The following is a 26,708-nucleotide window of genomic DNA, read 5'->3' as shown; positions in this document are numbered from 1 at the left end:
AGTTTCCATAATCAGCTTCTTGATAACATTGTAAAGGAGATTATGTTTCATTTTTCTAACAAGCAGTATATAGTTTAAAACAAAATCTATTGTTAGTTAGGGGAGAATTGGTGAGTTCTATTATATTACTTCTTAGTTTTCGTATGGTGACTCGATATGAGTCTTTCTTTTACTATTACTCTTTACAGCCAAGTTTGGGGGTATAGAAATAAAATAAAAGTGATTTTTAAATATAGTTTTTAAAAAGTATGATTGATTTTTATAAAGCACTTTTTCTAGGACTCAGATTCATTGCTTCAAGTGTGCAAGTGGCCGCGGCAATTATTCACATCCACAGAGTGTTGATTTAGTATCATTAAGGGAAGGGACGCGTTGTATGGAAAGCGAAGCGTTAACTCGTTTCCAGAGCCACAGCTGTTGTTACACAATATGAAGGGCATTTGCTCCAACAGCTTGCTATGTTGAGTAGCTAGAGAGGGAAGTCTTCCCAAGATGTATCTTATCACGCAATAAATAAATACAACCAAATCCCCCACTAGACCATGTGTAGAGTAGCTATGGGAATGCTACGTTTGATCTTTTCAATGATTTTCTGCTTGAACGTGCAGTTTCAGAAGGCTGGTCTTTTCGAGTGGAGACTTGGAAGTTCAGTCTATGCAGTTCACTATCAAAGGGAAATATTGACTATTCACTTGTTGGGACTCTAAGCAGAAGAGTTGGAAGTGACTTCTGAGACTGATAGTCTACCTTTTTATCAAGAGCAAGCAGAAAACCAGGGAGGCTGGACAAGTGGCCCACTTCTGAAGAACACACAGCAAATCGCGGACAAGTCAGTGAAGACTGAAGGCTGCCGATAGGCATTTCTACCCCATTCCTTCAGATTGAGCCCTGGAAGAGGCCAAGTCAGTGAGAGATGCCCAAGAGGGGTTTAGGTCCTTGGTGAATGCTGACTTTGAACAGCCAAGATCATGTTTCCTGCTCAGTGGAGAAAATGTGACTCTGTTTGTGAATAAGCAAAGTGTGAATGTTTGTTCTGGAGTAAAGGAGGCGTGCTTGCCCTGCCAGGGACGCCAGCTATGTCTCAGCTGTCTTGTCTGTCCCCAGGGGATGGTCATCTCACACTGGCTGTGCTAGCACTCCTCGCGTGTGTGGTTCACATCCCAGACTACGCAGGTCCAGGTTGTAAGCTGGCTGAGTAGTCTTCCAAGGCGTTTGCTGGTTGGGACAGGCCACGGCTTACTGCCTGCACAACCCTCTCACCCCAGCGGCCAGTGGTTACTCCCAGCTCTATACCTTTATTTTGTTGCTAGAAACTTTTTAACTTCCTTTCTTTTGTTATTACAATTCCTTGATAAGGTCTCTTGCCCATTTCATTTTACTCACAAGAGAGGCTAGTTTCCATGAAGTACTGCTAGATATTTTGGTACCTTTATCTCTAAGTATTTTACCCCTAAGAAAAAAATATCAAGAAAATATAAATGCCTGTAATAAAGAAAAGGGAGTAGGTGTTTTACTGCCATTTTTTTTCCCTCTTTCGCACTGAAAACACCTCCCCGCGCCTCACAAAACCAGACAGCAAACCTTTTGCCAGTGGTTTGATTATTAATAGATTGAAGCTCCATGTGGACAAAACACCTATTTTAATTTAAGTTGTTCAGTGATTTTCCATATTGTTTGTAGGGAAAGTTTCATGTAACGTGGGCCAAAATGCTCCCCTGGTAAACGACCATATTCTACAAGGACCGTCATGATCTGCCTCATACCTTCTCTCTCTCACCACTTCCCCAGCACCAAAGCTTTCCTTCTCTGGGCCTTCACACTAGGCTACTTGCGCACACCCGCTTTCTTTCTAGTTTTTTGTTCATACTTTCTGCTCTCTGCCTTCACTTCCTGCATTACTGTTCTCCTGTTTAAGAATCACCTCCTCCAAAGACTGGGATTGACACATACACCCTCCTATATATAAAATAGATAACTAATAAGGACCTAATGTATGGCACAGGGGACTCTACTCAGTACTCTGTAATGGCCTATATGGGAAAAGAATCTAAAAAAAGATTGGATATATGTGTATGTATAACTGATTCACTTTGCTGTACACCTGAAACTAACACAACATTGTAAATCAACTATATAGCCAATAAAAATTAAAAAAAAAAGAGAATCATCTCCTCCAAGAAGCCTTCTGCAAATATGCCAGGACTGGGTCAACTACCCTTCCTCTGTTCCCGTGTAATATACCACAGAGTCCTCCCCTTGCCCTTGGCATAGCTGACAGTCATCTGATTGTGTGTTTCTCTCCCATTAGACTGCTTGATAGCACATACTGGACTTTTTTTCATGGCGTATCACCAGTATTTACTTATCTAGCACAGCACCTGATACAAGATAGATTTTTCAATCAATGTTTGAGCATGGGTAAATGGAAGAGTGGAATTCAATTCAGTTGTTAATCACTTCTTTTGCTGGTGTTTTATGATCAAAATAGAGGGGAAATATCAAATCATTTTAGTGCTATGCAATTCTCAAACTAACTTTTCTGATAAAGAAATATAGAAACTACTTTTGAGCCACATCCCTTAGAGAAAGATTCCTGGATGTATAGTTGCAATGAAAGACCATAAAATTCCTCAGAGAAGTGTGATTTCTAAGGTGTTAGAGATTTGTGGAGGCAAATCATCTGGAAGACATGAAAATGAAGGCTCAGGAGTCCTAGAAAACTTACAACAGAATACTTGCAATCAAGTAAGCAAGGCTTTGCTATAATTATTTTCAACTGTCTGCCAAAAGCTTTGGGTAAATAGGTTCATAGTCAATGTTTAAAAAAAGTATATGAATAAAGGGATCCTGAAAATGTTCCTTTCATGGCTCAGTATAAAAGACAGCAAGTCTTCTCAGGAATAGATCTGATTTTTTAAGAGGGAATCAGTTAATGAGGAAATTTGTCTCTCTTCTGGCATTTTTAAGAGTTGGGCAGGAACATTTACGGAAGTTCCCAATGTTCTTGACTCATTTCTGTGTACTGGGTATTCAGCAGCCTGGAAAGGATGGTTACATAGTCCTCCGTACTCTTACTTAGTAGCCAGGTGTCAACATCTCATCACTTGATTCCTCAACTCTTCTCCTCCAAGTGCCTGTTTCTCCCTAGTAGGGATTTAAGTGATCCCTAGCCGTTGTGATGATAGGCCAAGACCATCAGTTCATTTCCGTTTTGAATGAGTTAGCTTCATTCTGTCCCATGGCCATTAAATATCTCACTAACCTTAACTGTATACATTGAGATTTCCATGGGGACTGAGTGATAAGTTATTGATTATTCACTTATTCATATTTTATTGAGCATCTATTACATGCCAGCCATACAGATTCCCCTGGGGTTAGAAAGATGGGCAAGACTGAGTCTTTGCCCTGCAGGAATGCACAGGCAAGAAGTGGAGGTGGGAATGTAAAGACAGAAGCACAACGCAGAGTGCTGTCTGGTGACGGGCATGTGTCAAGACCCTGATGGAGTGCAGAGGCAAGGCATTGCTCAGGGCTGACTCACATTAACTCTTTCAGTCCTCTTAAGGGCACTATAGGATGGGTATCTTTATTATCACATCTTAGGAAAGGAGAGTGAGGCATGGAGAGCTAAGTAACTTACCGAAGGTCACACAACTGGTAAGAGATATTCCGGCTCTTGAGTCTGATCCTACACTCTCCCGCCTTCTGGTGGAGATGAGGACGTAACTCCACTATGTCCTTTTGGGGCGGAGCGGGGAGGATGCTTCATTGGATCTCAAAGGACAAGTGGGAAAGCTGTGTATTCTAGCTAACGGAGGCGGTATTATGAAAGCCTACAGGCGTGATAACAGCATTTCCCCACTGGAAACTTCAGTATAATTTCAGCATTTCTGGAGGATAAGGTACGAGGAGCCAGAGTGGGAGGATTTGAGCCTAGAAGCCTTAGATGGATCAGTGACAATTTATTGGAAATAAACACCACAGACATTGAGGCTAATGGTGTCTGAGATTGAGCTCAGATAGCCCTGAGTTCAAATCTTGACCTTGTCATTTACTGGCTGTTTCATTTTGGGGACTTTACTTAACCTCTCTGAGCCTCATCTGTAAAACACAAAATAGGGATTTTTGTGATGACAGAGGAGAGAATACCTGCAAAGGCTGAGCAGCACCTTCTCAATAAAATTAGCAGCTCCAGAGAGACTCAACAGTCCAGTGATTCTCATCCTGGCTGTACGTCCCATTCTTCTAGGGGGCTTTTAAAAATACGGTTGCTTGTGCCCACCCTCAGAGATTCTCATTCAGGTGGTGTGGTTTGGAATCCTAGCTTGGGTACGATGTTAAAACCCTCCAGGGTGGCTCTGAAAGCTGAGCGGGGAGGGGAGCCATCAGTCCAGGCCCCCTCAGGCAGCAGGGGTCAGAGGAAGACCTTGGAGCTGGAGCTTCCTCTGGATGCTCACCTGGTCCCCTGTGTGAGGATCTGAGTGGCTTTGTACACAGTACTGCCATAGGGAAGGAAGAAACTTTTTCCTCTACCCCCTTAGGTTCAGTAACTGGGCCCTGCAAATTAGGTTATAAAAGTGGACATTGACGTAGGAGAGGTTTATGGTTATGTGTGCATACAGAGGCCTTCATAGAAACGTGAAGACCCAAAGAAGCAGATAGGCCTCGGAGCTTAACATGCCTTTTAGCAAAGAACGATGAACGTAGAGATGCGACAAGACAAAGGAAGAAGAGGTTTGGGCTCAGGTGGTAAACTGTGGGAAAGTGACCAGGAAAAATATAGGACAGAAAGCAATGGAAGATATGGCTTGTATTTGTAGCTTTGTTTAAAGACCCATGTTGGTGTTGACTTGCTGTCTTTTTCATGGCCATAAAACTCCCCTGGAAGTCCTCATTTCTCAGAAGTTTCTCCTCCCAGTTAGATAAGGAAAACTCCTACGAGGTTTCCTTCTGCATTCATTGACTCTCATTTGCTCCCAGCTCAAAATAATCCTTATACCAAACTGGCATATGTGAGGGTGGCCTGTTCTGATCCCCTTCACCTCACTTCTGAGAGCCTGGGTTCCCTCGCTACTGTGACCTTGAGGGTGCCGCCACCTCTCCTACCTGCATTCCTGCAGCGCCCCTCTGCCCAGCTCCCCAGCAAGCCTCTCTTCCAGCCCCTCCCTCCCCAAGACTCTCAGGAAGAGAAACTTGAGAATGATTAACGCTGTGAGGAAACCTGTGCTCCTCCTGCTTCTGGGCCTTTCCCAAGGTCACAGCCAGTGTGGGTGGCGAGGGCCCTGCCCCTCCTTCCCGAGGCTCCTTCTCCCTCTCAGCTATTCCTTCACTGCCAAGTGTACAAGAGGGAAGTCAATAAACTCTGTCGGGTCTCTCAGTGTTCTTTTTGTCCTGAAAAATCAGTGGCCCGAGCAGAGCATGTGGCTTGGCTTGGCACGTCCAGGCCTGTGGAGCTCCGACACGGACACTCTGTACAGCCTGTCCTTCTGCTTTGGTGCGGGCATTGCTGTATTTTTAGACCTGCCCGACATCGCCAAGACAAGTAGTACATGGAGATGCAGGACAGGCTTGCTGGCCTGTGTAGCAGAAGCGTCTTGCCTAAAGCTACGGCAACATATGCTGGGGGCTCTCGTTTGCTGCCGAGGATGGTGGAGGGGGTGACGTGTTTTGTTTTGGCTTCATTTAGACCGTTTTATAGCACTTCGCGCTGTGTGTGCTTGAGGATGTGTCGAAATACAGGATTAGCTTTCTGAACTAGCTTTATGAGGTGTCTGAGGCAAGATAGCAAGTTTTGAAAAACGAATAACACTTAAGTTTATCTTTAAACTGCAAATACAATATTTACATTTTTATATACCCAACAAAATAATTTATCAAAACACTACGAATTTGGAATTGTGATCATTTGGATTGACTTTCCCCCTATGCTCTGTATGAAAGAGGGTTTGTCGTGTAAGTTGAAATATTACAAAATCAAGACGAGATTTCTTAGTATCTCAACAGAACAAACTGTTTTGATATATAAATGAAATCCATGAAGACAGCCTTTATCTTGCTGGTTTCTTCCTACCTGTAACAACCGAATCACTGAAGCTCATTTCACCTCTCCCCCAACTGCCTGGCATAAGTCCCCACTGGGGGGCTGTAATAACTACATAACTTGTTTTCCCTGTTCTGTCCTTTTTCCTGCCAGTTCATCCTCTATCCAGTTACAGGAATGATACTCTCATACAGATGTGGCCACCAGCTCAGATCACTGACTACAGGGGCTTCCTAGGACCAGTATGATAAAGCGCCAGCTCTCGAGTGGCCTGTGAAGCCCTGGCTGCCTTCCTGGGTTCCTCACTGTCGTTCCCCTCATCCACCTGGGTGGCAGTTCAGGGAAGCTGCTTTCCCTTCCCCCATCACCTTCCTCCTGCCTTCTGCCTACTGAAATCCTAGGCAAACGTCAAGACCCAGTTCAACTATACCCAGTACTGTAGGCCTTCTCTTGCTACCATCCAGCCCTGAAGCAGTGGCCTCTCTGTGCAGGAGTCATCTGGCTTCGTGATGTTCTGCGCACCCCTCGGCTAGGGCACTTAGCACACAGCGTTAAGTGGTTTGCTTTTCCCTCCCTGGACTGAACTTGTGAGGGCAAGGGTTCTGTCTTGCTCTAGCGGCTTTTGGTGCCTGGCACCTGGAGAGCCGTCAAAATATGTTCGCCAAATTAAGTGGCTTCTGGTTGTCAGCAGCGTGCCCATTTACCAGGCAAGCTTGGCAGGGCCCTGCTCAGAGGTCCCTTGTGAGACATCAGTTTGAATTATTGGATGGATGTGAATGACTTGGAATGGGACTTATTCTAAAATAAATCCACAGTTAAAACTTCAGGCTGCTTTTGCCCATCATCTAAACTAATGAGGTTTCTGTACATTTTTATTACATTTTTAGTGGAAAAGAAGTACTGTGGGGTTTTATTTTTTTAACCCTTTACATGGAATTTGGAACAGATGCCACTTCTGCCATTGGCTTCCTGTCTGTGGTAATCTGCACAAGCATACACACACACACGCACAGTTACATATACATGCGCACATGCACACACGTGCACACATATTCATGTGTATAATTAAAAGTCCACTTTATTTCATGGCCTTCACTGTCCTGTTGTTTGGGGTGATTTGTATGTTTTCTACTTGAAGGATTCTTAATAGATGTCTCCCTACACTTCCTAGGTATGTCACTTGGAATTAGACCTTTTGGGTACTTTCTGGGACATGAGATCCTTTAGTATTTGTTTGAATCTGAAATTTGAATTTGCAGTACAGTTAAGACTCTTTACGTTATGCAATTTTTTATGAATGAACTGAGACATCATGAACATAGTTTTGCATTCATATACAATCTTAGTTAACAAACTAGACAGTCTCTAATGATTTGATGTCTCTTTTCTCTAATAAAAACAACAGGATAATACTGTAAAGGTAAAAGTTTAATTGATTTAGGAAAATAAACTGAGTACTTCAGGAGAACCATTTCTAAGTCTGTTGTTAGACTAATTATTCATCATCTTCCTCATTACGACACTGGACCAAGGATCACTTCAGTTCACCAATTTATTTAGAATTGACAGAACTTCATTTCTTTGAAAACAGTAGTTAATTTTGGCGTTTCACAGATTCAGATGAAGCTTTCCTTTAATTAATCCAAATTGTGATGATATAGATTACATGTAAATCTATTTACACTGTAAATCTTGCTTCATGTTCTAAGGAATTAATAGAAATTCAATATTGTTTAAGTTGAGCTTTGAATTGTATTAAATGGTCAAATTGGATTTTTAGAGATGTTTTCACTTGGTACAGTCCAAAGCTTTCAAAGGCAAAGCTTTGCAGTTTTTATGGGCTCATATTAAGAACAAGGAAACAAATTAAGTATTCTCAGAGATACGTTCAAGATCTAGGAGTCTTAAACAGTATAAACCACTAACCAAACAAAAACATCCTTTAAAATTTTTAAAGTGTCTATATACTAGAACTGAAAGCTTGTCCCCATCCTAGATCCATGAGATAAATAGATATCTTTTAAGTGTCAAGTACATTGTTGACAAGAGTATTTTATTACAAGGCATGTAAAAATAATAGTAATAGCAAATACATTTGATTCCTTACTGCATGCAGCTACTTTTCATATATGTTCTCAATCCTTCCTGTAAACTTATTTGAAGGATACTGTGCTTTATGTTAGAAAACTGTGGTCTCTCAGAGTCACCCAGTTAGTAATATCTCAAAACATTCATTTTGTTTTGAAAATTCTCTGATTGCCTCAGTTTTACTTCAGACAGTGAAAGAACTACCCAGTTCCAGGAGCTGATTCTTCGTTACAACTGAACATTTCAATTCTGGAATCAAAGTGTGCCACATATGCAAACTAGGTAATATAATTAGCTAAGAAACAGGAAATTCCAAGAAATTTTGAAATAGGCTTAAAGTTGCGCACTTTGGAATGTTGAAGCACAGGCAGAAAATAAAGCCTGTGGTGACTGCAGTAAGGAGTTTCACTTGGAAGCTATGTCTGTATGGTCACAACTCTCCAGGCAGCCAGGTGCCCCCTCCTTTAAGTACAGATCGGTTGCTCCTGCCTTTCACCGGGGACTCAGAATCAAAAGTCAGGCCGCTCTGCTAGGGCAGACCAAGGGCAGGAAGTAGCAGGTCTCAGGAACAGCAGTTCTGGGGGGCACTTATCCCCCGTTTCCGTCTGGCTCTCTGTCTCTCTCACCCTCACCAGGTGTTTTCTCTTTCTGGCAGTCCCCCTGCTTCTCTCTGTGGAGAGGCTCCTCTGCTTTCTCTGCCCTCTCTCTGGCCTGAGTCATAATTCCCGCCCTGTTGCTTGGGTATGGCCGTGGCTCACCACAGCTCCTCTGGATCAGCTACCAGCGCTTCCTTTCAGCCTCGACTCTGCTGTGAATCCTCTCCCTTTTGCAGTGTTCCCGTTCTCAAGGGGTCACACTGAATAGCTCAGCTCATCTCTGCATGGGTCAGAGGCCACCATGTTTTGGTCTTTGTGTCAGGTATCTGACCCCGTTTGTTTGTATTTTGGGTAATTAAGAGTAGAGTCATGCGGTATGAAACGTGGCCAGTGCCTTCTTAGTGGACAGGGAACCTTCCCACGGAAGACAGTGTGAAAGCTCTGTGGAACTGTGTGTATTGGCCAACACGACCTGTACTGTATGCTGTAATCTAAAGGAATTTCCTAATGTCAGTGACACATAAAAAACAGTGTGCAAGGCTCTCTGGGGGAAGTAATCCACTTTCCTATTACTGAACATAATACCCTCTGCTGTGTCATGTTAATGCAATTTTAACAATAACAGCAATAAAAGCAACCACAAAATAAGTGCCATTCATTGGTCTCTTGTGATACGCCACACACTTCAAATACATTATTAGTAATTCTTCTAAGAACTCTAAAGGATGGACACAAACGTTCTTATTTTACAGAAGTGAAGGTTCAGAAAGCATTCCTATTTTACAGGTTCATAAGTTTAAGTAAGTGGTCCAAGGTTACATTGCAGGTAAGAGCGCATACTCAGGTCACTCTGATTCTGAAACCTACATTTCTTTACTGTATTATGCCATATATATATAAGTATATATATATCTATATATAAGTATATATATATATATATATATATATATTACTTTCAACAGTCAAATATATTTTAAAGAAATTAAGATGAGAAAAATAATCTACTATATTTACACAGATATCCACCTTTTCTGTTTCTCTTCCTGCACTTCTGAAATTTCAAGGAAACCCTGGTGTCATTTCCCTTCAGCCTAAAGAAATTTCTTTAGCATTTCTTTGTAGAGCAGGTCTACTGATGACAAAGTCTATATTTTCCTCCTTGAGAAATGGCTTTCTTTTCCCTTCCTCCCTCAAAGATATTTTCACTGGAGGCAGAATTTTAGGTTGACAGGTCTTTTTCTGGGGCACTTTTAAGATACTGTTTAACTGTCTTCTGGCCTCAGTCGTTTCTTTGCCGTGACTTTTACTGTTGTGTGCTTACTCAGGGTCCCCAACCTGAAAGTGGAAGCTGTCAGACCTCCTCTGCCCTCTGCTCACACAGGGCTGCTCTGTCCCCAGCATGCCCTAGTCCTCGAGCAGCCCCTCTGAGCGAAGGCACACCCTGTGATCATGAAAGGGGACCACCCAAGTCAACATCTTTGCCAGCAACCCTTTTCCTCTACTTTGCGGTGATTGTGACAACGTGCCCACAGCTCGCAGTGTCCACTCTGACTTGGGCAGTGGCCTCAGTCACTTCTGATGAGAGACTTGCTGTCCGTGGAATTACTGTTCCCGTCCATCTAATGGGTCATCTCCACCCCCATACCCCCAGCTGCTTTCAAGACTTTGCCTGTGGTTTTCGGTAATTTTCTTACTACGTGTCTAGGCTGATTTCTTTGAGTGTGCCCTCTTTGGAGGTCGCTGAGTTTCTTGTATCTGTAAATTTGTCTTTCATCCAGTTTAAGAAGTTTGAAGGCATTATTTCTATAAATGTTCTCTCTGCACCAATATCTTTTCCCTGGGCTTTAGGGACTCCAGTGACACAAATGAGAGATCTTCTGATATCGTCCCACGAGTACCTGAGATTCTAGTCATTTTTGTTTTCAGTCTCTTTTCCTTCTGTTGTTAGGACTAGATAATTCTTATTGTTCTCTCTTCAAGTCCATTTGCTCTTTCCTCTCTCCTCCCTGTTCTGCTAGTGAGCCCATCTAAGGGATTTTTTGTGTCACATATTGTATTTTTCAACTCTAAAAGTTCAGCCTAGTTCTCTTTTTTATAGATACTACTTCTATTTTGAGAATTTCTATCTTTCTGTTCATTTCAGGAGTGTTCACCTTAGTTCATAGAAGCTGGTTCTAAAAGCTACTTCAAAGTCTGTCTGATAACTCACATGTCTGGATGGTGTTTGTGTTGGCATCTACTGATCGCTTGGTCCTTTGAGAATTGGTCAAATTTTCATGGTTGTTAGTATATCAAGAAATTTTGGATTGTATCCTGGACATTTTGAATATTTTGTTTTCAGTCTCCACGTATTGTTAAAATCCTCTGGAGAATACTGATTTGTTGTTTGAATAGGCAACTGACTGGCATGGTTCTGTCCTTTTCCTCTGTGATAGTAGTTGCATTGTCAGTTGGGTTCTCTATGCTATTTGGGTCTGCCTGGGGCATCACCGCTCCGGGCTTGCTCTGGTACTTGGGTGGTTTTTATACTGTAATTCAGTTCTCAGAGCCTTTGCTATACATCTCTGGGTGTTTTCTGCACGTGTGCAACGTGGGGAGTGAGCTCAGTACTTGTACAGATTCAAACACAGAACTGGAGATTCTCTTGTCCATCTGTGGGATTTTCTGCCACACCCTCTGGCTTCCAGGGCCCCTTTTTCCCAGTTTCTCTGGGTAGAAAGATTGGGTTCCTTCAGAGTTTTGGTCTCCTGTGCTGTAGCAGAGTTCCCTGCAACGGCACCAGTGCAGACCAGCAAGAGAAAAGTTGATTCCCCCACTCTTTGCGCAGTTGGGTTTCTTTTTCTGATTCTTCTGTCCTGAGGGTTGGATCATCTTTGGGATGTTAAATGCCCACTCCCCCATGGGGGTGGCAGTGCAGATCTATGTTTGAAGCTGGCTGTGAAGCAGGGTGAGGAGAATAAAAACATGAGGTCTCCCCATACTCTGGCTTGCAGAGCCCCTCTCCTGCTTCTCTAGCCAGCATGACGGCCTTCACTAGGGATATTGTGTTCTTTGAACCTTTTTACACAGTTCCCAGTTAGGCTTGCCTTGAGGCCAAATCCTGGATGAAAAAAATAGAAAAAAACCAGAAAACCCCTTGTAGCTGAGTTGATCTTTCATTAAGGTTTTACTTCCCTCCTTAATCCACTTGCGGTTGTTTACTTTCCACACTCGTGTTGTTTGCCATTTTGTCTAGTCTTAGTTGTGATTGGAGGGTGCTCAGAGGGTGATCGGAGAGGTGATAGAAGGGCTCCTTTTCCCCAGACCACCTCTTACTAATGTTTATACCCCTAGCACTTGCCACAGAACGACTGCGTGATAGTGCGCTAAATGAAGTGAATGAAAGTGTAAAATGTGAGGCTCACCAATTATCTAGTAAACTCTTGGTAGGACAGGGATGGCAAACATTTGGCCCAAAGCCTTTCACGCTTACTTCCCACACTGAGAGCTGATCAGTACTTCACTGCCCTGTGCCCTGAGGAGCCTGAATACAGCCGCAGAATACTTCCTCACCAGTAAGCCTGGCAGCCACTGCCAAATGGATGGCGTTGGCATGTGAGGTGGAAGCCTGCCTTTTGTTTCTGTCTTCAAAACCGAGTTATTCACACGAAAATGTAAGCCTTCTTTTCTCATTTAACTGCAGTGGTTCCTCTCCTCGATTTTCCATCCTCCCATTCTCTTTTCTCTTAAAGATTCCAGTTGATTGACATATTTTGTCCTTTGCCAGGTGGGCTTGTTGAGAAAAATCATTCTTTGCTTTCTTATAAAGTTTCTGTATTTTCATAAAAAATCGTAATTTCATGAATGTGTTTCAGTGAGCTTTCCCTCATTTACACACGTAGGAATTTATTTTTGTATTTTAGCCTTTGGGAAATGATGAATTTGTTTAAGAGATCGGTAATTATCCCACTCAAAAATGAACATTAGGGGCTTCCCTGGTGGTGCAGTGGTTGAGAATCTGCCTGCCAATGCAGGGGACACGGGTTCGAGCCCTGGTCTGGGAGAATCCCACGTGCCACGGAGCGGCTGGGCCCGTGAGCCGCAGCTGCCGAGCCTGCGCGTCTGGATCCTGTGCTCCGCAGCGGGAGAGGCCGCGATGGTGAGAGGCCCGCGCACTGCGATGAAGAGTGGCCCCCACTTGCCTCGACTGGAGAGGGCCCTCACACAGAGGCGAAGACACAACACAGCCAAAAAAATAAATGAATAAATAAATTTTAAAAAACAACAACAACAACAAAAAAAAAAACCTTCCCCGAGCAAAGGTGCAGTCTAGGGCAGGATCCTCTACACCTATGTTTAAAAAAAAAAAAAAAAAAAAGAACATTAGAATTCTTCTTTATTTGATTACTGTATGTCACCAAATCCACAATTTATTTATCACCAGCTACATCCATTAATTCAGACTTACTGGCCCTTGACTAAGAGACTGCTATAACTTCTCATTTTAAATCTTTCTAGGAGCAAATATTAATAGAAAGTAGTAAGCCTTAAATATATCTGATCTTAAATCTCAGTCTGTACAAACCCTTTTTTTTTTTTTTTGGCTTTGCTTGTCATTTTTATTACCTCAAGACAATTTTCCAGTAGAGTCACAATCTAAATAGAAGTGTACTTTTTTGTTAGGAGATTGGGGGGACCATTACCAGCTTCTAAGGGATCACTGTGGTATAAGCACTATCTTGGCAGGAATTAAGAGGCAGCATTTGTGAATGTGAATGCCTTTTTATGTCCTTGTCCTTTTGGTGTGAACACCTATGTGTGACCTATCTGGGAACTTGCTCAAGAGGAGTCTTTATAGAACATTAGGTGTTCCCACTTCTAACATGGATAATCTGGTTAGAAAAATGAGCTCCCAGAGTATATTAAGCACATATGTGGTGTAAATACCAAGCGCTTGTTGATAGAAGTTCGGCATCATTGAGTCCAAAGTCGTCTGGTGAGGCTTCCTTTTAAAGAGAACTCAGGACCACAGCCTGGGATTCCGTCCAGCAGTGCTGGGGCTGAAATTAGAAAACTGAAGAGAGAAACTTACTGTGTGACAGTCTGCTGCATTCACAATCTAAGTGTGCCTTTCTCTTGTCCTTTTCTCCTGGGGTCTGCAGTTTACCGTGGCTTCTGGGCGGTCCTGATGCTTCTTGGGGTAGTTTCTGTGGTGACTGCGAGCTTTTTGATCATCTGCGCAGCCCCCTTCGCCAGCCATCTTCTCTATAAAGCCGGGGGAGGCTCCTACATCGCAGCAGGTATGTCCATTGTGAAGGGTATGATTTCCAGCCGTGGATTTTCCCCATATCTTTATATTTTCCACTTCTGGTTTCAGGGGTGAGGCTTCTAGTAGTAATAATATGTTAATATTCATGTACAATATTTCCTGAGTGCTACCTATATGTCACACACTTTTCCAGGGACTTCCCATTTTCCATTTGCTCATTGTATCCACATTATATGAATGAAGACACTAGGCAGGAAAGCTCTGCTGTAAGAGCCTTTTAATCTCTCTTATCCTGTTAATTTTCTACCTATAAAAGAGGGTTATAACACGTCTCTCTGTAACATCTGGACATAGGTGAAGCTTTTTGTGTGCTCTTAAGAAGATAGCCCCGTTACGATATTACAAACCCTCATTAATAGGTAAAAAGCATCTTTTTCTACATCATCATCATTCCATTTTCTTAATTGTGGTTCATGCGCATTATCTAAATACCTTCTCTTCTTTGTAAAACCTGTATTTTTTTTAGCTTTCCAACTAGTCTAATTCCTGCTAAAATGATCATAGTACAAATAGGAAAATAATTGAATAGGTGAGTCTTGTGAATTTTAAGACTTTTAAATTTAATTAGGAAATAAAAGCCAGAGCACTAACCTGAAAACATAAGCACAAGGTTTTTTGTAAACATAAACATTCTGGGAATTTAGACAAACTACAGTACGACTAAGACCAAACTGTACCTGAGTTTGCTCTATTGCAGCATCCCATAAAAGGGACCAGTTGTCTCACCTGGGATTGTAGTGACCATGAAGGAAAGGGACAGAGTGGGTAGCTCTACTGCCTTTCTAATCACTGCAAAGATGGCTCATGCTGTTGCCCAAAATCATTTAATCGATGATCAATTAACAAATAGTTCCTTTAAACACTATTTTTGCATAATATTGTGCTTAATTTTTTTGCAGAGGGAATAAAAAGAATAATCAGATAGATCCTCTGCTCAAAGAGCTTAAAAAACCACAAAACAATAACAAAAAACAAAAACCAAAATCCACTGTGGGGACCAGGGCCCTCTATTTAACTTATTCTGTCTTTTTGTCTTTTATTTAAAACTCTTTTCTTCACTGAGTTTTCAAGGACCCAGATTTAGCCATTTGAGCTCATAATTAAAGAAATACCTTTAATAATTGAGATATAATTCACATACTACAAAATTTACCCTTTTAAAGTATATAATGCAGTGTTTTTTGATATATTCCCAGAGTTGGGCAAAGATCACCACTATCTGATTCCAGAATATTTTTATGACGCGCCACAGGGAAACCCCATCCTCTGCTCCTTCCAGCCCTGAGAACCGCAGATCTGCTTTCTGTCTCTATGGGTTTCCTGTTCTGGACATTGCATGTATATGGAGTCACACAATACGTGGCCTTTTGTGTCTGACTTCTTTCACTTAGATCTCGTAATTGATAATCTCTCTTCTTTACTTCATAATTCCATAAGACCAAACCCCTTATATGCCTTAAAACTGAGCATCTTCTTCACCAAATATTTCTTCTCCCCCAAATCACATTCTACTCTTGCTTTATTCAAAGGTCTAGTTAAGGTGTATGTTTTTGCATGGTCTTCCCAGAAATAATAGCTCTCTACTAAAATGTGTAAATATTTGTTTCTTCTTCTTCTTTGCTTTTTAATCTTTTAAAATCTTTGTCAATAAAGGGAATATGTAGTAGGAGTAATTTAGCACTAACATTATGGGCAACGTAATTGTTTTAAACTCAGAAATGCTCTGATCCTGAGTTTGGGCTTATTAGAGAATTGTGTGTTTCTGTGTGTGTGTGTGTGTGTGTGTGTGTGTGTGTGTGTGTGGTGCTTTTGAAAAAAATTGTTGGTCATTTTTTCCATTTTATACTTTTTTTGAGAAAATAATATAGCTAAAGAATTATTTTGTCTGAGGACTCTGAAGGAAGATAAAGCATCTGATTCGCACCCATGTGCCTGTGACCACTGGATTCTCTTTTTCCAGTGAATCGTTAGCTGCAGTGGGTGTGGGTCTGAAGTCCTCTTGGCTCAGGTCTTTATGCAGAAACGCCCTGGGTTGGGAGGGATCCACCATGTTCTGGGAGCCCATCCTGAAAGCCACTCAAGCAGACGGTCATGAGGATGCTTCTTTTTAAATCTGACTTTTAATTTCCTTCATGGCACAATTCTTTACTGTTTGTGTAGGACTGTTTATTTCCCAAGAACACAGAGAGATATTCTGTTGGATGAGATAAAAAAATTACTATTTATTTTTTATCAGTTTGGGCAGTAAAAGTGGTGTTCTCAGGAATAACTAAAATTTACAGTCAGGTAGCAATTTCTACCATGAGACACATCTTTTAAAGCAGTTATGGGGCAAATAAATCATCCTCAAATCTGAGTGTTATTGACAGAAGAATTTTTAAAATCTTTCAATTGTCTATTATTAACATCCCCAGATTTGTTAATAGGCAACTAATCCTTTCAGATGTGGAGATGGAAACTTACATACTATTCTATATGGACACTAGGAAAATATGTGCTAAATGCTAGGTTTTTGGGGGCAGCCAAGATTTTTCTGTACTACGTTTAATATGGAACTGTGCATGTAGTCTTTTACTGAGTTAAACTGGATTGAATTTGTCATGCTTTCTTTGGTTAGATGTTATGTTTTCAAAACGAAGAGCTCTCTTTCCATGGAACTAGTATTCCAAAATCTGTCCCTTTTAGGGCTTACCTTGTCATTCCCTGCCTCACAGTCTTTCTTTGCCAACACTGTGCTCCGCCGGGCAGTTGGGAACAGGTGCAGCCTGGGCCCACAGTTGCTGTGACTACTTTATCAATGCCACAAACAAGATTGGACACTCTCTCTTTATTTGGACAGATGGCCTTAAGACAGGGCAGAACCAAATTCCAAGTGGCCATTGCTGGGTGTGTGCACATACAAAGACTCTTTGGCATCAGCAAGAAGACTGTTTTGGGGCATTCCACACATGGCCGTGGCATGCTGATGTCACAGCTGTACGTGTGAGCAAGGGGTGGGGTCCGTGTTTTTCGTCTTGCTCTGTCAATGGCTCAAAGGTCTGGAGGCCATATGTTGCCACTCCCTGCACTTGGGCAGATGCCTCCTCAGCTTGGGCCATGTGTTCCCCACGGGAGTTCAGTTCTGGACCAAGCACACAGTAATGGTCAGGACGTTATGACACCCGAGTGTGTTTCACTGAGTCTCATCCACACCTCCCAATGCCTAAACAATTGCTGAATTTTCTTTCAATGTGGACTCCAGGGGTACTCAGATACAAAGGGCCGACTCGTGTTTTCTCCTAACCCTGTGATATTGGATGTGTTAGGAAAGATGCAAGAAGGCGTGACATTACAAAACATTTGAATTATGTGGAGAAAATTGTTGTACAGCTGAATATTCCTAATGCCTGGGCAAAGTGACATTAATACAGGAATTGCTACACAGGAGTAAGATCCCTAAGTGTACAAGTAAGAATGGGGATGGGATCTGCATGTTCTGGGACTGATATTGGGTGAAAAGACATAAAAGCTAGAAATTAGTATTTTACCAGCATATCAGGGTAGAAAGATTCTTCTTCCATAATTGAAATCCCCTTTTCCTGAATGACAACCTGGGATTACATTTTTCTGCTGGATGTAGAGCTAGACAGAGTCTCACCTGAGTAGAGGGGCCTGGAAAGCTTCTGAATCTTGGCTAAATTCCTTGTTAGAGTCTCACGTTGGTGAGACTACACAGACGTCTCGTAAGTCGGAGGAACATAGAAGCCCACACTCCAGGCCCAGGGTGTGTTAGCCGAAGGAAGGGACACCTTTGCTGTGTAATTAGTCCTTTGCAAGGTGATGGAGGTAAAGTTGTGGCCTGACTCCTGCCCCATTCTGTGACCACAGGGTATGTTTCTTGCCCAGACAGCTGTTTCACCAGCTGTCTGCCCAGCCAAGCTGCTGTTGGTCACCAGGAATGTGAGCGGTATGAATCGGGGTGAGTTGTATAAACCCTCTGCCAGGTGGGACAGAGACAGCCTGAGCACGTCCTTATGGGGCTCAAACCTGCTCCCTTCTGGTCTGGAGGACAGTGCTTTCTAAGAGTGTAGGGATATGAACCCCCTTAAAAACAGTATGGGGAGGGTAAGTGGATATGAAGGGAATATAACATTCTTACATGTGGAGGGCAAAACTGACTCAGAAGTAAACTGGATTTGCGGTTTGTTTTTTTATTTCTTTAAAAAAGGTCAGTGGAGTTTGTATAGCTCATGATAAACATCACTCATTTCTACCTGAGATAAGATAGATGCGATGGATGCATAATACAAGAGACTTTTTTGCCTTAATCCTAGAAAAAATAGCTCACAAAAGCCAAGGGACATGTTTCCGACGCTCATTTTCCTTCGGCTGAGACTGAGCACGTGGCTCACAGGAGGCGCTGGGGCTCGTGCCTTGCTCCTCACGCCTTCCTCCAGACAAAGCAGAACACGGCGGCAGTCAGAGCAGGAGGAGCATATGTGGAGGAAACAGCCCCAGAGCAGGAGGGGATTAAGGGAGAGTTGCTGACAGCCTAGAGGCAGGCATTCTAAACTTACGGGAAGCACATTCATCTCCCCGCTTGCACCTGCTGTCCCCACGTCTGTATGCTGTAAACAGCCGCTGACCCCGAGAGGCACAGGGGGCCTCCTGTGTGAGGGGAACGGGCCAGGAGGGCCAGCGAGTGCTTGCCAGCTTTTCCAAAGCCTCCGTCTTTCTTAGCATGCAAGAAGTAGGCTCTCAGGGGAAAATCAAAAGCATAACTTCCCAGTACGGAACTGGGTATTTTACCAAAGTCCAGGACTTCAGCGTTTTATTCAGAGCTCTGGTTGGTTGGAGGTGGGTGGGGGAAAGAAATAGTGGTTAATAAAAACTATGTATTACTGATATATCAGCCAGATGTACTTTTGTCGTAGAATTAGTGTCTCCGATTTTCATGAACTGCGGAAGGGCTGCTCGGATTTCCCTCTTGCTCAGTCCAAAGGTTTGGGTGTACAGATCTGCTTTCCAAGTAGGAACAGAAGACCCAGTCACTCTTATGTTTCTAAAACTACCTGCTTTGTACACTTGCTTTCTGCCTTCAGTTGTCATCTTTGGGAATTTATTTGGATAGTATCAGGTATCCAACACAAATTATTGTGTGGGATACTGATACTATTATCATGTGGAATTTTAATGTCCTTGATCTGACATTTTTTATAGATGTCAAGTGCTGGAACAAGTCAACCTTGGTTAATATTAAATAGGAAAGCGCTTAGAAGAGCTTTTATTTACAAAAATACTTTGAAGCCTTATTTTCTTTCTCAGATAGTTCTTTGAGTATTTATTTTTCTCCATGTTGCTTATCAGTTGAAATATGTGTAACAGGCTGTTAGAATCAGACTTGTCCAGACTTGGTTTTGAATAGGAACCAATATGGAGAACACAGGTACACCCTGGAGATATTGTGCGTTTGCTTCCAGACCCACTATGCTGTAATTGATTAGCGTGCAATAGCATTATGTCTAAAAAATGTACGGACCTTAATTAAAAAATACTTTATTGTTAAAAAGTGCTAACCATCATCTGAGTCTTCAGCAAGTTGTAATCTTTTTGTAATAGTAACATCAAAGATTACTGATTCCAGATCACCCTAACAAATATAATAATAATGAAAAAGGTTGAAATAGTGTGAGGATTACCAAAGTGTGACACAGAGACATGACATGAACAAATGCTGTTGGAAAAATGGCACCAACAGACTTGCTTGAAAGCAGGGTTGCCACAAACCTTCAATTTATTAAAAAATACAGCATCTGAGAAGCGCAATAAAGCAAAATGCGATAAAACACGGTCCGCCTGTATGTGACACTAAAGTGAGGAAACAGGTTCCCAGAGGAAGAATTCAAAAGGGACACGTCACACCCAGTTCAGTGAGTTTCAGTGTCTCGACCAGATGAAGGCTGTGGGAAGGAGGAGGGGTGCGAGGGGGGAGAGGAGACCCAGAGCTGGCACGTTCCTGTGAGTCCCCACCCTGGCCTGAGCTTGTTACACCGTCCTTGCTGGAGACAGTCTGGTTCCTGGTTGACTCCTACTCAGGTGAGTCGAGGTGTGAGAGGCTCGCTCAGTAATAGCTTTGGTGGAACTTTTCTGAAAGCTTGACTAAATGCTCCCCACCCCCTTTAAAAATGTATCTGAGCTGTTTTTCTTTTCTTTTCTTTAAACATTTATTTATTTATTTTTGGCTGCATTCGGTCTTCGTTGCTGCGCATGGGCTTTCTGTAGTTGCAGTGAGCAGGGGGTACTCTTCTTTGCGGTGCGCGGGCTTCTCATTGCGGTGGCTTCTCTTGGTGCGGAGCACAGGCTCTAGGCGCGTGGGCTTCAGTAGTTGTGGCATGCGGGCTCAGTAGTTGTGGTACGTGGGCTCAGTAGTTGTGGCTCGCGGGCTCTAGAGCGCAGGCTCAGTAGTTGTGGCGCACGGGCTTAGTTGCTCCGCGGCATGTGGGATCTTCCCGGACCAGGGCTTGAACCTGTGTCCCCTGCATTGGCAGGCGGATTCTTAACCACTGCGCCACCAGGGAAGCCCTGAGCTGTTTTTCTGAGAGCTAGAGCAACAGGCCTGGCAAATGAATGCTTTCACTCACATGACATATTACTGTGGGGTGTAATTAATCTCCACCCTGAAAGGGAGTCTTCAGATGTGTTAAGTGACCAGACTTTCTGGCCTATAAATAGGATCTCTGGTTTGGAATTAATTTTGCCATGGTGGAAGGGCAGAATGAGTTTCCATCTGCTTCATTCTCCTTTTCCAAAGTACATGTGTCATTAACATCTACTATTTGCCCAGTACTGTAAGGCATTTAGTTTGTTTGCAAATATTCTGTTTCATTCCCCACCCTTCCCCCAGACTGTCACTTTGCTCTTTGGTTTCTTTACTAGATTATGTTATGCGTTTTCTGAGGCCTTTTTTTTATCTATACTTTCTCGTGTAGAAGAGAAGCACACGGAGTACAGATTCATCTGAATGATCAGATCAACATAGGCTGGGTTTGTCCTAGGAAGAATTTTTGCTTCCTGTAACTCAGGGGCTGTCGAGGAGGGGCGGGAGGTTTGCTTGACTGGACAGTGGAAAAAGAAAACGTCCTTAATATGAATAAGCCCCAGTTTGGGTTCACCTGATGTTCTTTCCAGAATGTGCCCTAGTGGGGCTGTGAGGTGGCATGTGCCACCTGGTGGAGAATTCCAGCGAGACACTGGCAGACACGTTTGAAGCGACCTTTCCTTCAGAACGGGAAGGCCCCATGGCAAGTTTATTCTCTTGCCTCTTGGCCAGCCCTGAAATAGCCTAGTCACATGAGAAAGCTCTGACGCTTTAGAAGATTTCAGAGAACAGCATTTCTAGCCGTAGCAAGAGCTCATGCCAAAGCGTAACAGTAAAAGTAGCCAGTGCTCATTATGTGCTAGCCCTGTTCCAGGCAGACTTGCTGAGTACTTCACCTCCGTTAATTCCTCGTGACTGCTCTCTGCGGTGGGCACTTGAATTATCTCTATTTTACCAATGAAGAAACGGAGACACAGAGAAGTAAAAAACTTGCTCAGTGATACTCAGCTAGTAAAGTTTAAAGCTTTCTGGACAGTAAACCTAGAAGCAGGGCAGACAGATTCCACACCTGTGCTCTTCAACCACTAAATACTTCCTGAAACTCAGTTACCATCAGTAGACACTTCCTTGGCATTAAGTGAACCTGCTTTTCAGATTAAGCCCCTAACTATTTGTAGGGATGGATATAACCTCATGATCGTTCTCTATCAATAATTGTTTCTCAAGAGAGTACAGAGTTTTGAATATATAGGATGTTTAATGCCTAAAGTTATTACACCAATCTAAGAAAGTAATAAATATTTGAAAAATCTGACAGATGATAGACATTATGTAGGTTTGGTTGACTAAATAAAACACGAGGCCAGAAAATGAAAGGGAAGAGGCAACTCATGTATTTGGGAAGTAGTATGAGGAGGTGAGGGCAGCAATGAATATTTGGAAATCAGACAGATGTAATGAAAATGTACAGTTGTGAAGTTATAACTGTTTAAGTTATTCAGGCCATCTCAGAAAATTGGAGAAAAATCAGTGGAAAGTGAGTCAGAGAAAATGAAGAGTGGAGGTAAGCAAAGAATGTTGACGGTTGACCATTGTGCATTGGTAGTTTTACAATTTCTGAAATATGATATGTAAAAGCGAGCATGATTGAATTATAAGAGAAGGCAATGTGTATTAATTTAAAGAAGAACAAGCTGTTACATAAATGCAATTTAAATTATTTTTAAGAACTTCTAGTTTATTTTACCAGAAAAGCTAATTTTTTAATGAATGAAATATGTACTATATGCAAGACTGCTTTGGAAGTATATTACAATATAATAACAAGTATTACTCTTTAGAAAATGTAGAATTGGTAAGTTTTCCTTTCCCCGTTATATAATGATTAGAAAAAAAAAATAGGTGTACATTTAGACTCTGGATGGACCTGTGAGAGTAGATTCAGCCTGCACTAATGCTCGTGTTTCCTCCTCTGAATGGCACATAGGGCTTCTTAGAAGTTGAGAAACGCCTCAAACACTGCAATTTTTAAGATTCCTAACATATTAAAAGTTAACACATGTCAAAATTCGTTTTCATATATTGTGGAATTTTTTTAAGTGTTTACATTTGATAAGTCAATGCTCCATGCTTTTAAAATACATACATAAAGGTAGTGGCTCTACACATAACAATTTGCAGATATTATCCAAAGTCTTGTATGAGTATTGAGCTCAAATCAGATAATCCTAATAGACCCCAATGTCATCCATATCATGAGGGGGCACATGATTCCATCCCAAAAGGTCAAATCCCTTGCCAGTTCTCAAGGGAGATATCTAAATTTTATCCACTGACTTAAAGCCCAGAGATTCTCTTTAAGTATCTGAGGAGCAACTCTCTTTCCAAAGGAGTCCCAGAAAAAACAGTTCATGGATGGTAGTCTGGTTCCTAGGTTGGGGACCACTTCCCAGGGGTTCATTTTGTAATGAAACTTCATAACATTCATTTTTATGTCATATTTTATATGTTTCAAATAATACATAATGAAAGTTTAAAAAAGGGAATTGAAAAAACTGGTTACAGAAAATCCCTGTGCTTTAGGCACTTGGAGAGCTTAGCCTCTTCGTGAGCACTAGTGCATGACTGCCCAAGGTTTTGTTGGCAAAATTGATGTTTGAGGAGGAGAATGTCAGAAAAACAACTGTGCCCTCAGTAGGGCTTAGTGGGCCTGCTCGGGGTGTGGGGTGAGCCTGGGCAGCTGCGCTCTAGGTCACCGCTGTAACATCGGTAAGCCCGGGGCCATTTTCTCTTTTGGGAATAAGATCATGTTTTGTAAAAACGGTTTTTTTTGCCAATTTTCTTTCAAAACCGTTTGCCTAAGGAAATGCTACTCATCCTTGCAAAACGCAATATTACTTTCATAGGAGCTTAATTCATAATAGCCAAAACCTAGAAAGAGCCCAAATGTTCACCAATAGATGAGTGGATACCACTGGATGAATTGGTAGGTTCATATGGTGGAATCCCGCTCAGCCATAAGGAGTAAACTGCTAACACAGGCAACAACATGGATGGATTCTCAGTCATTATGTTGGGAAAAAACAGCCAGAGACAAAAGATGGCACGCTGCTACGATGTCATTTCTATCAAATTCTAAGGGCAACACTACGCTATAGTGATAGGTGCTTTCGGGGGGTGGGTGGTGCATGAAGAACCTCTCTGGAGGTACAGTGATGCATACGTTCTATTGTTAATGGGTTGTGGCTACACTGATGTTTAGATTTGCCAAAACTCATCAAACTATACACTTAAAGTCCATGCATTTTGCTCTATTTAACTTATACCTCAATTAAAAGACTGAGAAATAATGAGACACAGTAAACAATAAATAAATGAATGCTTTTTACCCATTAGAAAAACCTTCAAACCATTGGAGCTTAACATAATGCCTTCAGATATTAGTATGGGCTAATGTAAGAAATGTTTGTGTGAAGACTTTGTGTCTCTTCCTCAAAAACTCCTTGTGGGGATGTTGTCGGTTATGTACGTCATTGTTCCTGTGCAGATCTGCAGAAGGCATTTTTTATATATTTCTTCATGAACTGCTATGATTCCTTTTAGAAAATGATAGTAAATACATAGCTTATCAAGTTTCCTTTTTGTTCTTTCTTCTGAGCATGTCAGATCTAGGCTTACCATTCCATGAATGCTGCTGTCCTTAGCATTCTTACCCACACTCCAGATTTTTTTTCTTTATTTCTGTACTTAAGATGAACTCTTGCCCTGCCTTCCAGGCAGCTCCACCTGGAGAAGTAACCTAGTCTCCAGCTGCCTCCTTGGAATAGTTTCCATATTGTAGGATATTTTGGAATGTCTTCAACCTAATGTGTCACACCTGCTATCAGGGTTTCAGTTTGAGTTATGCCACAGGCTAAACTTTTGATCTCGGTAGACAATTAACTACTGCAGACCTCATTTCCATCCTCTGAAAATAGACACAATGAGTAAGCTGGTATTATCATCCCTAGAATGTTATGAAGCTTACTTTCTAGTTCTATGTAGATGCCCTTGCTGAAAATTGCCCTGTCTCCCCCAGTGTGTGTGTCCTCTGAACAGAGAAAAGATGAGTTCTCCTGATTCTAATGTAGTGTTCACTATAACTTCCTTCATGAAGCATTTTTTTTGACTGTGGAATTCCACGGCCTTTCCTATGGCCACTGAAAGCCGAAATGAGTTTCCACTGAATTTGTGTGGAAGCAAAGAGGCCAATGAATCACCTTGAATTTATGATTCTTCCCCAAGTAACCAATAACTGTCCATGATTCAATCTATTTAAGTACATTTCAAAGGCAATTCAGTTACATCTAAGCAGCTAAAGATCAAGTTTATTGTTTTTCAGTAACTCCAAAAGGCTTTTTTTTTTTTTTTAAATATAGGTATATGTACTTCTAGGCAAGAATATAGGGGTTTGGCATTTGCCTATCTTTTGAAGAAGAAAGTTTTCATTTCTGTAGCTAGCTTTTCCCTAGGAATGCATTTTAAAATCCAGTTTTTATAATACAGTATTAAAAGATCTTTCTAGGGACTTCCCTGGCTGTCCAGTGGTTAAGACTCCACGCTTCCAGTGCAGGGGGCATGGGCTCCATCCCTGCTCTGGGCACTAAGGATCCCGCAGGCCCTGTGGCAGCGGCCAATAAATAAATAAATAAATAAATAAATAAATAAATAAATAAATAAATAATCTTTCTAGGATGCCTTCTTTTCTGTTCTTGTATCTGTGGAATATTGAAGACGTGCAGTTTTATTTCTCAATCTGTGACTTGGTGTTGGGGAAATCCTTTTGGTTTTATTTCCATGTTTTTTATCATTAGTAATTGCGTCCCTAATTTGTGACTGATTTTTATGTGACCTTTGTTTCGAAAAATGTTTTCCAAATTGAATGTATGACATTTGTGAGAGAAACTGTGCAAAAATCATAAACTTAAATGGCTCTTCCCCACACTGCCAATAAAAGAGACCCAACATGTTCTTGATGTGACAGTTATTTGTCCATTGTTTCATTGTGATCACAAATCTCCGTGGGCTTTGGGACCATATTTTGATTATGCCTCCATTGAGCAATTTTATGAATTTTTGTTGGACTTCAAAAGATAGAAATTATAAAATTCAATAGGAAATAAATTATGCTTTCAAAAGGTATGACCTAATTTAAATATAACTTCATTTAAAACAAATTATTACCTGAATATTAGCAATATTTTCTATTCCTGCTAAAATCACCGTGGCAAGTGGGTTTGAAATGTAACTCACTTGTCACTCAAGACAGTTACTGCTTGTGTTTTTATGAATGAGGGTCTTAAGATATCAAGGGAAAAAGATTAAGATTTTTCCATAGTATTGGTATTGCCCCAGAGGAGACTCTTCACTTGGTAGGTGGACCAAATCAGTAGTACTACTGTTCATTAATAGTCACGATATCCCACAGAAAGAAGATGTGTCTTTCTCGGTGTGTGAAAGAAACACACATACTCTCCTCCCACCCCAACATATCCAACATATGCACTCTCCAACACACACAGTCACAGACTTGCCCCACACGTTTTTTTTTTTTTTTGAGTAATTCATTTTGTTTCTTGTTTTGAAATATTTTCACCCAGAGACTCCATTCATATTTTGCTAATTTTCCCAATAATGTCTTTAATAGCAAAAGAATCCAGTCCTGGAACATGCTTTGCATTTAGATGTGTCATGTGAGTATCCATCAAACCAGAATAAATCCTTCTTTGACCTTCATGAGCTTGGCTCTTTTGAAGAGTACAGGCCTGTGATTTTCTAGAATGTTCCTGAATTGATTTGTCAGATGCTTCCTCATGATTGGATTTAGGTTCTTCATTTTTTCGCTGCAGTATCATAGCAGTGATGCTGTGTTTTCATTGAATCTCATGAGGTGGTGAGTGACATCAGTTTGTCATGTCCTTGGTGATATTAACTTTGATCACTTGAGTAAGGTGGAATTTGCCAGGTTTCTTTAGTGTGAAGTTACCATTTTTTCTTTATGACTAGTATGTGTTTTGTGGGAAAAGACTTTGAGCCTGTGTAAATATTTATTTCTCA

The 26,708-nt window shown here is 41.6% G+C and overlaps 1 protein-coding gene across 6 annotated transcripts in view; it reads left to right on the top strand.

Annotated features, from left to right (window-relative positions):
• Window positions 1–26,708, top strand: part of TMEM182 (transmembrane protein 182) — a 373,493-nt gene that overhangs the window by 16,599 nt on the left and 330,186 nt on the right. For 5 of the 6 annotated variants that reach the window (XR_005022394.1, XR_005022393.1, XR_005022392.1 and 2 more), the window contains exon 4: window positions 13,869–14,006. The exons of the other annotated variant lie outside the window; for it this stretch is intronic. Coding sequence is in view for 1 of the 5 variants with exons in the window: in XM_036873081.1 (XP_036728976.1) it covers window positions 13,869–14,006 (138 nt within the window). In the remaining 4 variants the exon portion in view is untranslated. The remainder of the gene's footprint in view (window positions 1–13,868; window positions 14,007–26,708) is intronic. 6 annotated transcript variants of the gene reach the window in all.

The sequence above is a fragment of the Balaenoptera musculus genome, chromosome 13 (genome assembly GCF_009873245.2).
Source record: "Balaenoptera musculus isolate JJ_BM4_2016_0621 chromosome 13, mBalMus1.pri.v3, whole genome shotgun sequence".
Lineage (NCBI taxonomy): Eukaryota > Metazoa > Chordata > Mammalia > Artiodactyla > Balaenopteridae > Balaenoptera > Balaenoptera musculus.
This window is presented reverse-complemented; position numbering and strand designations above follow the sequence as displayed.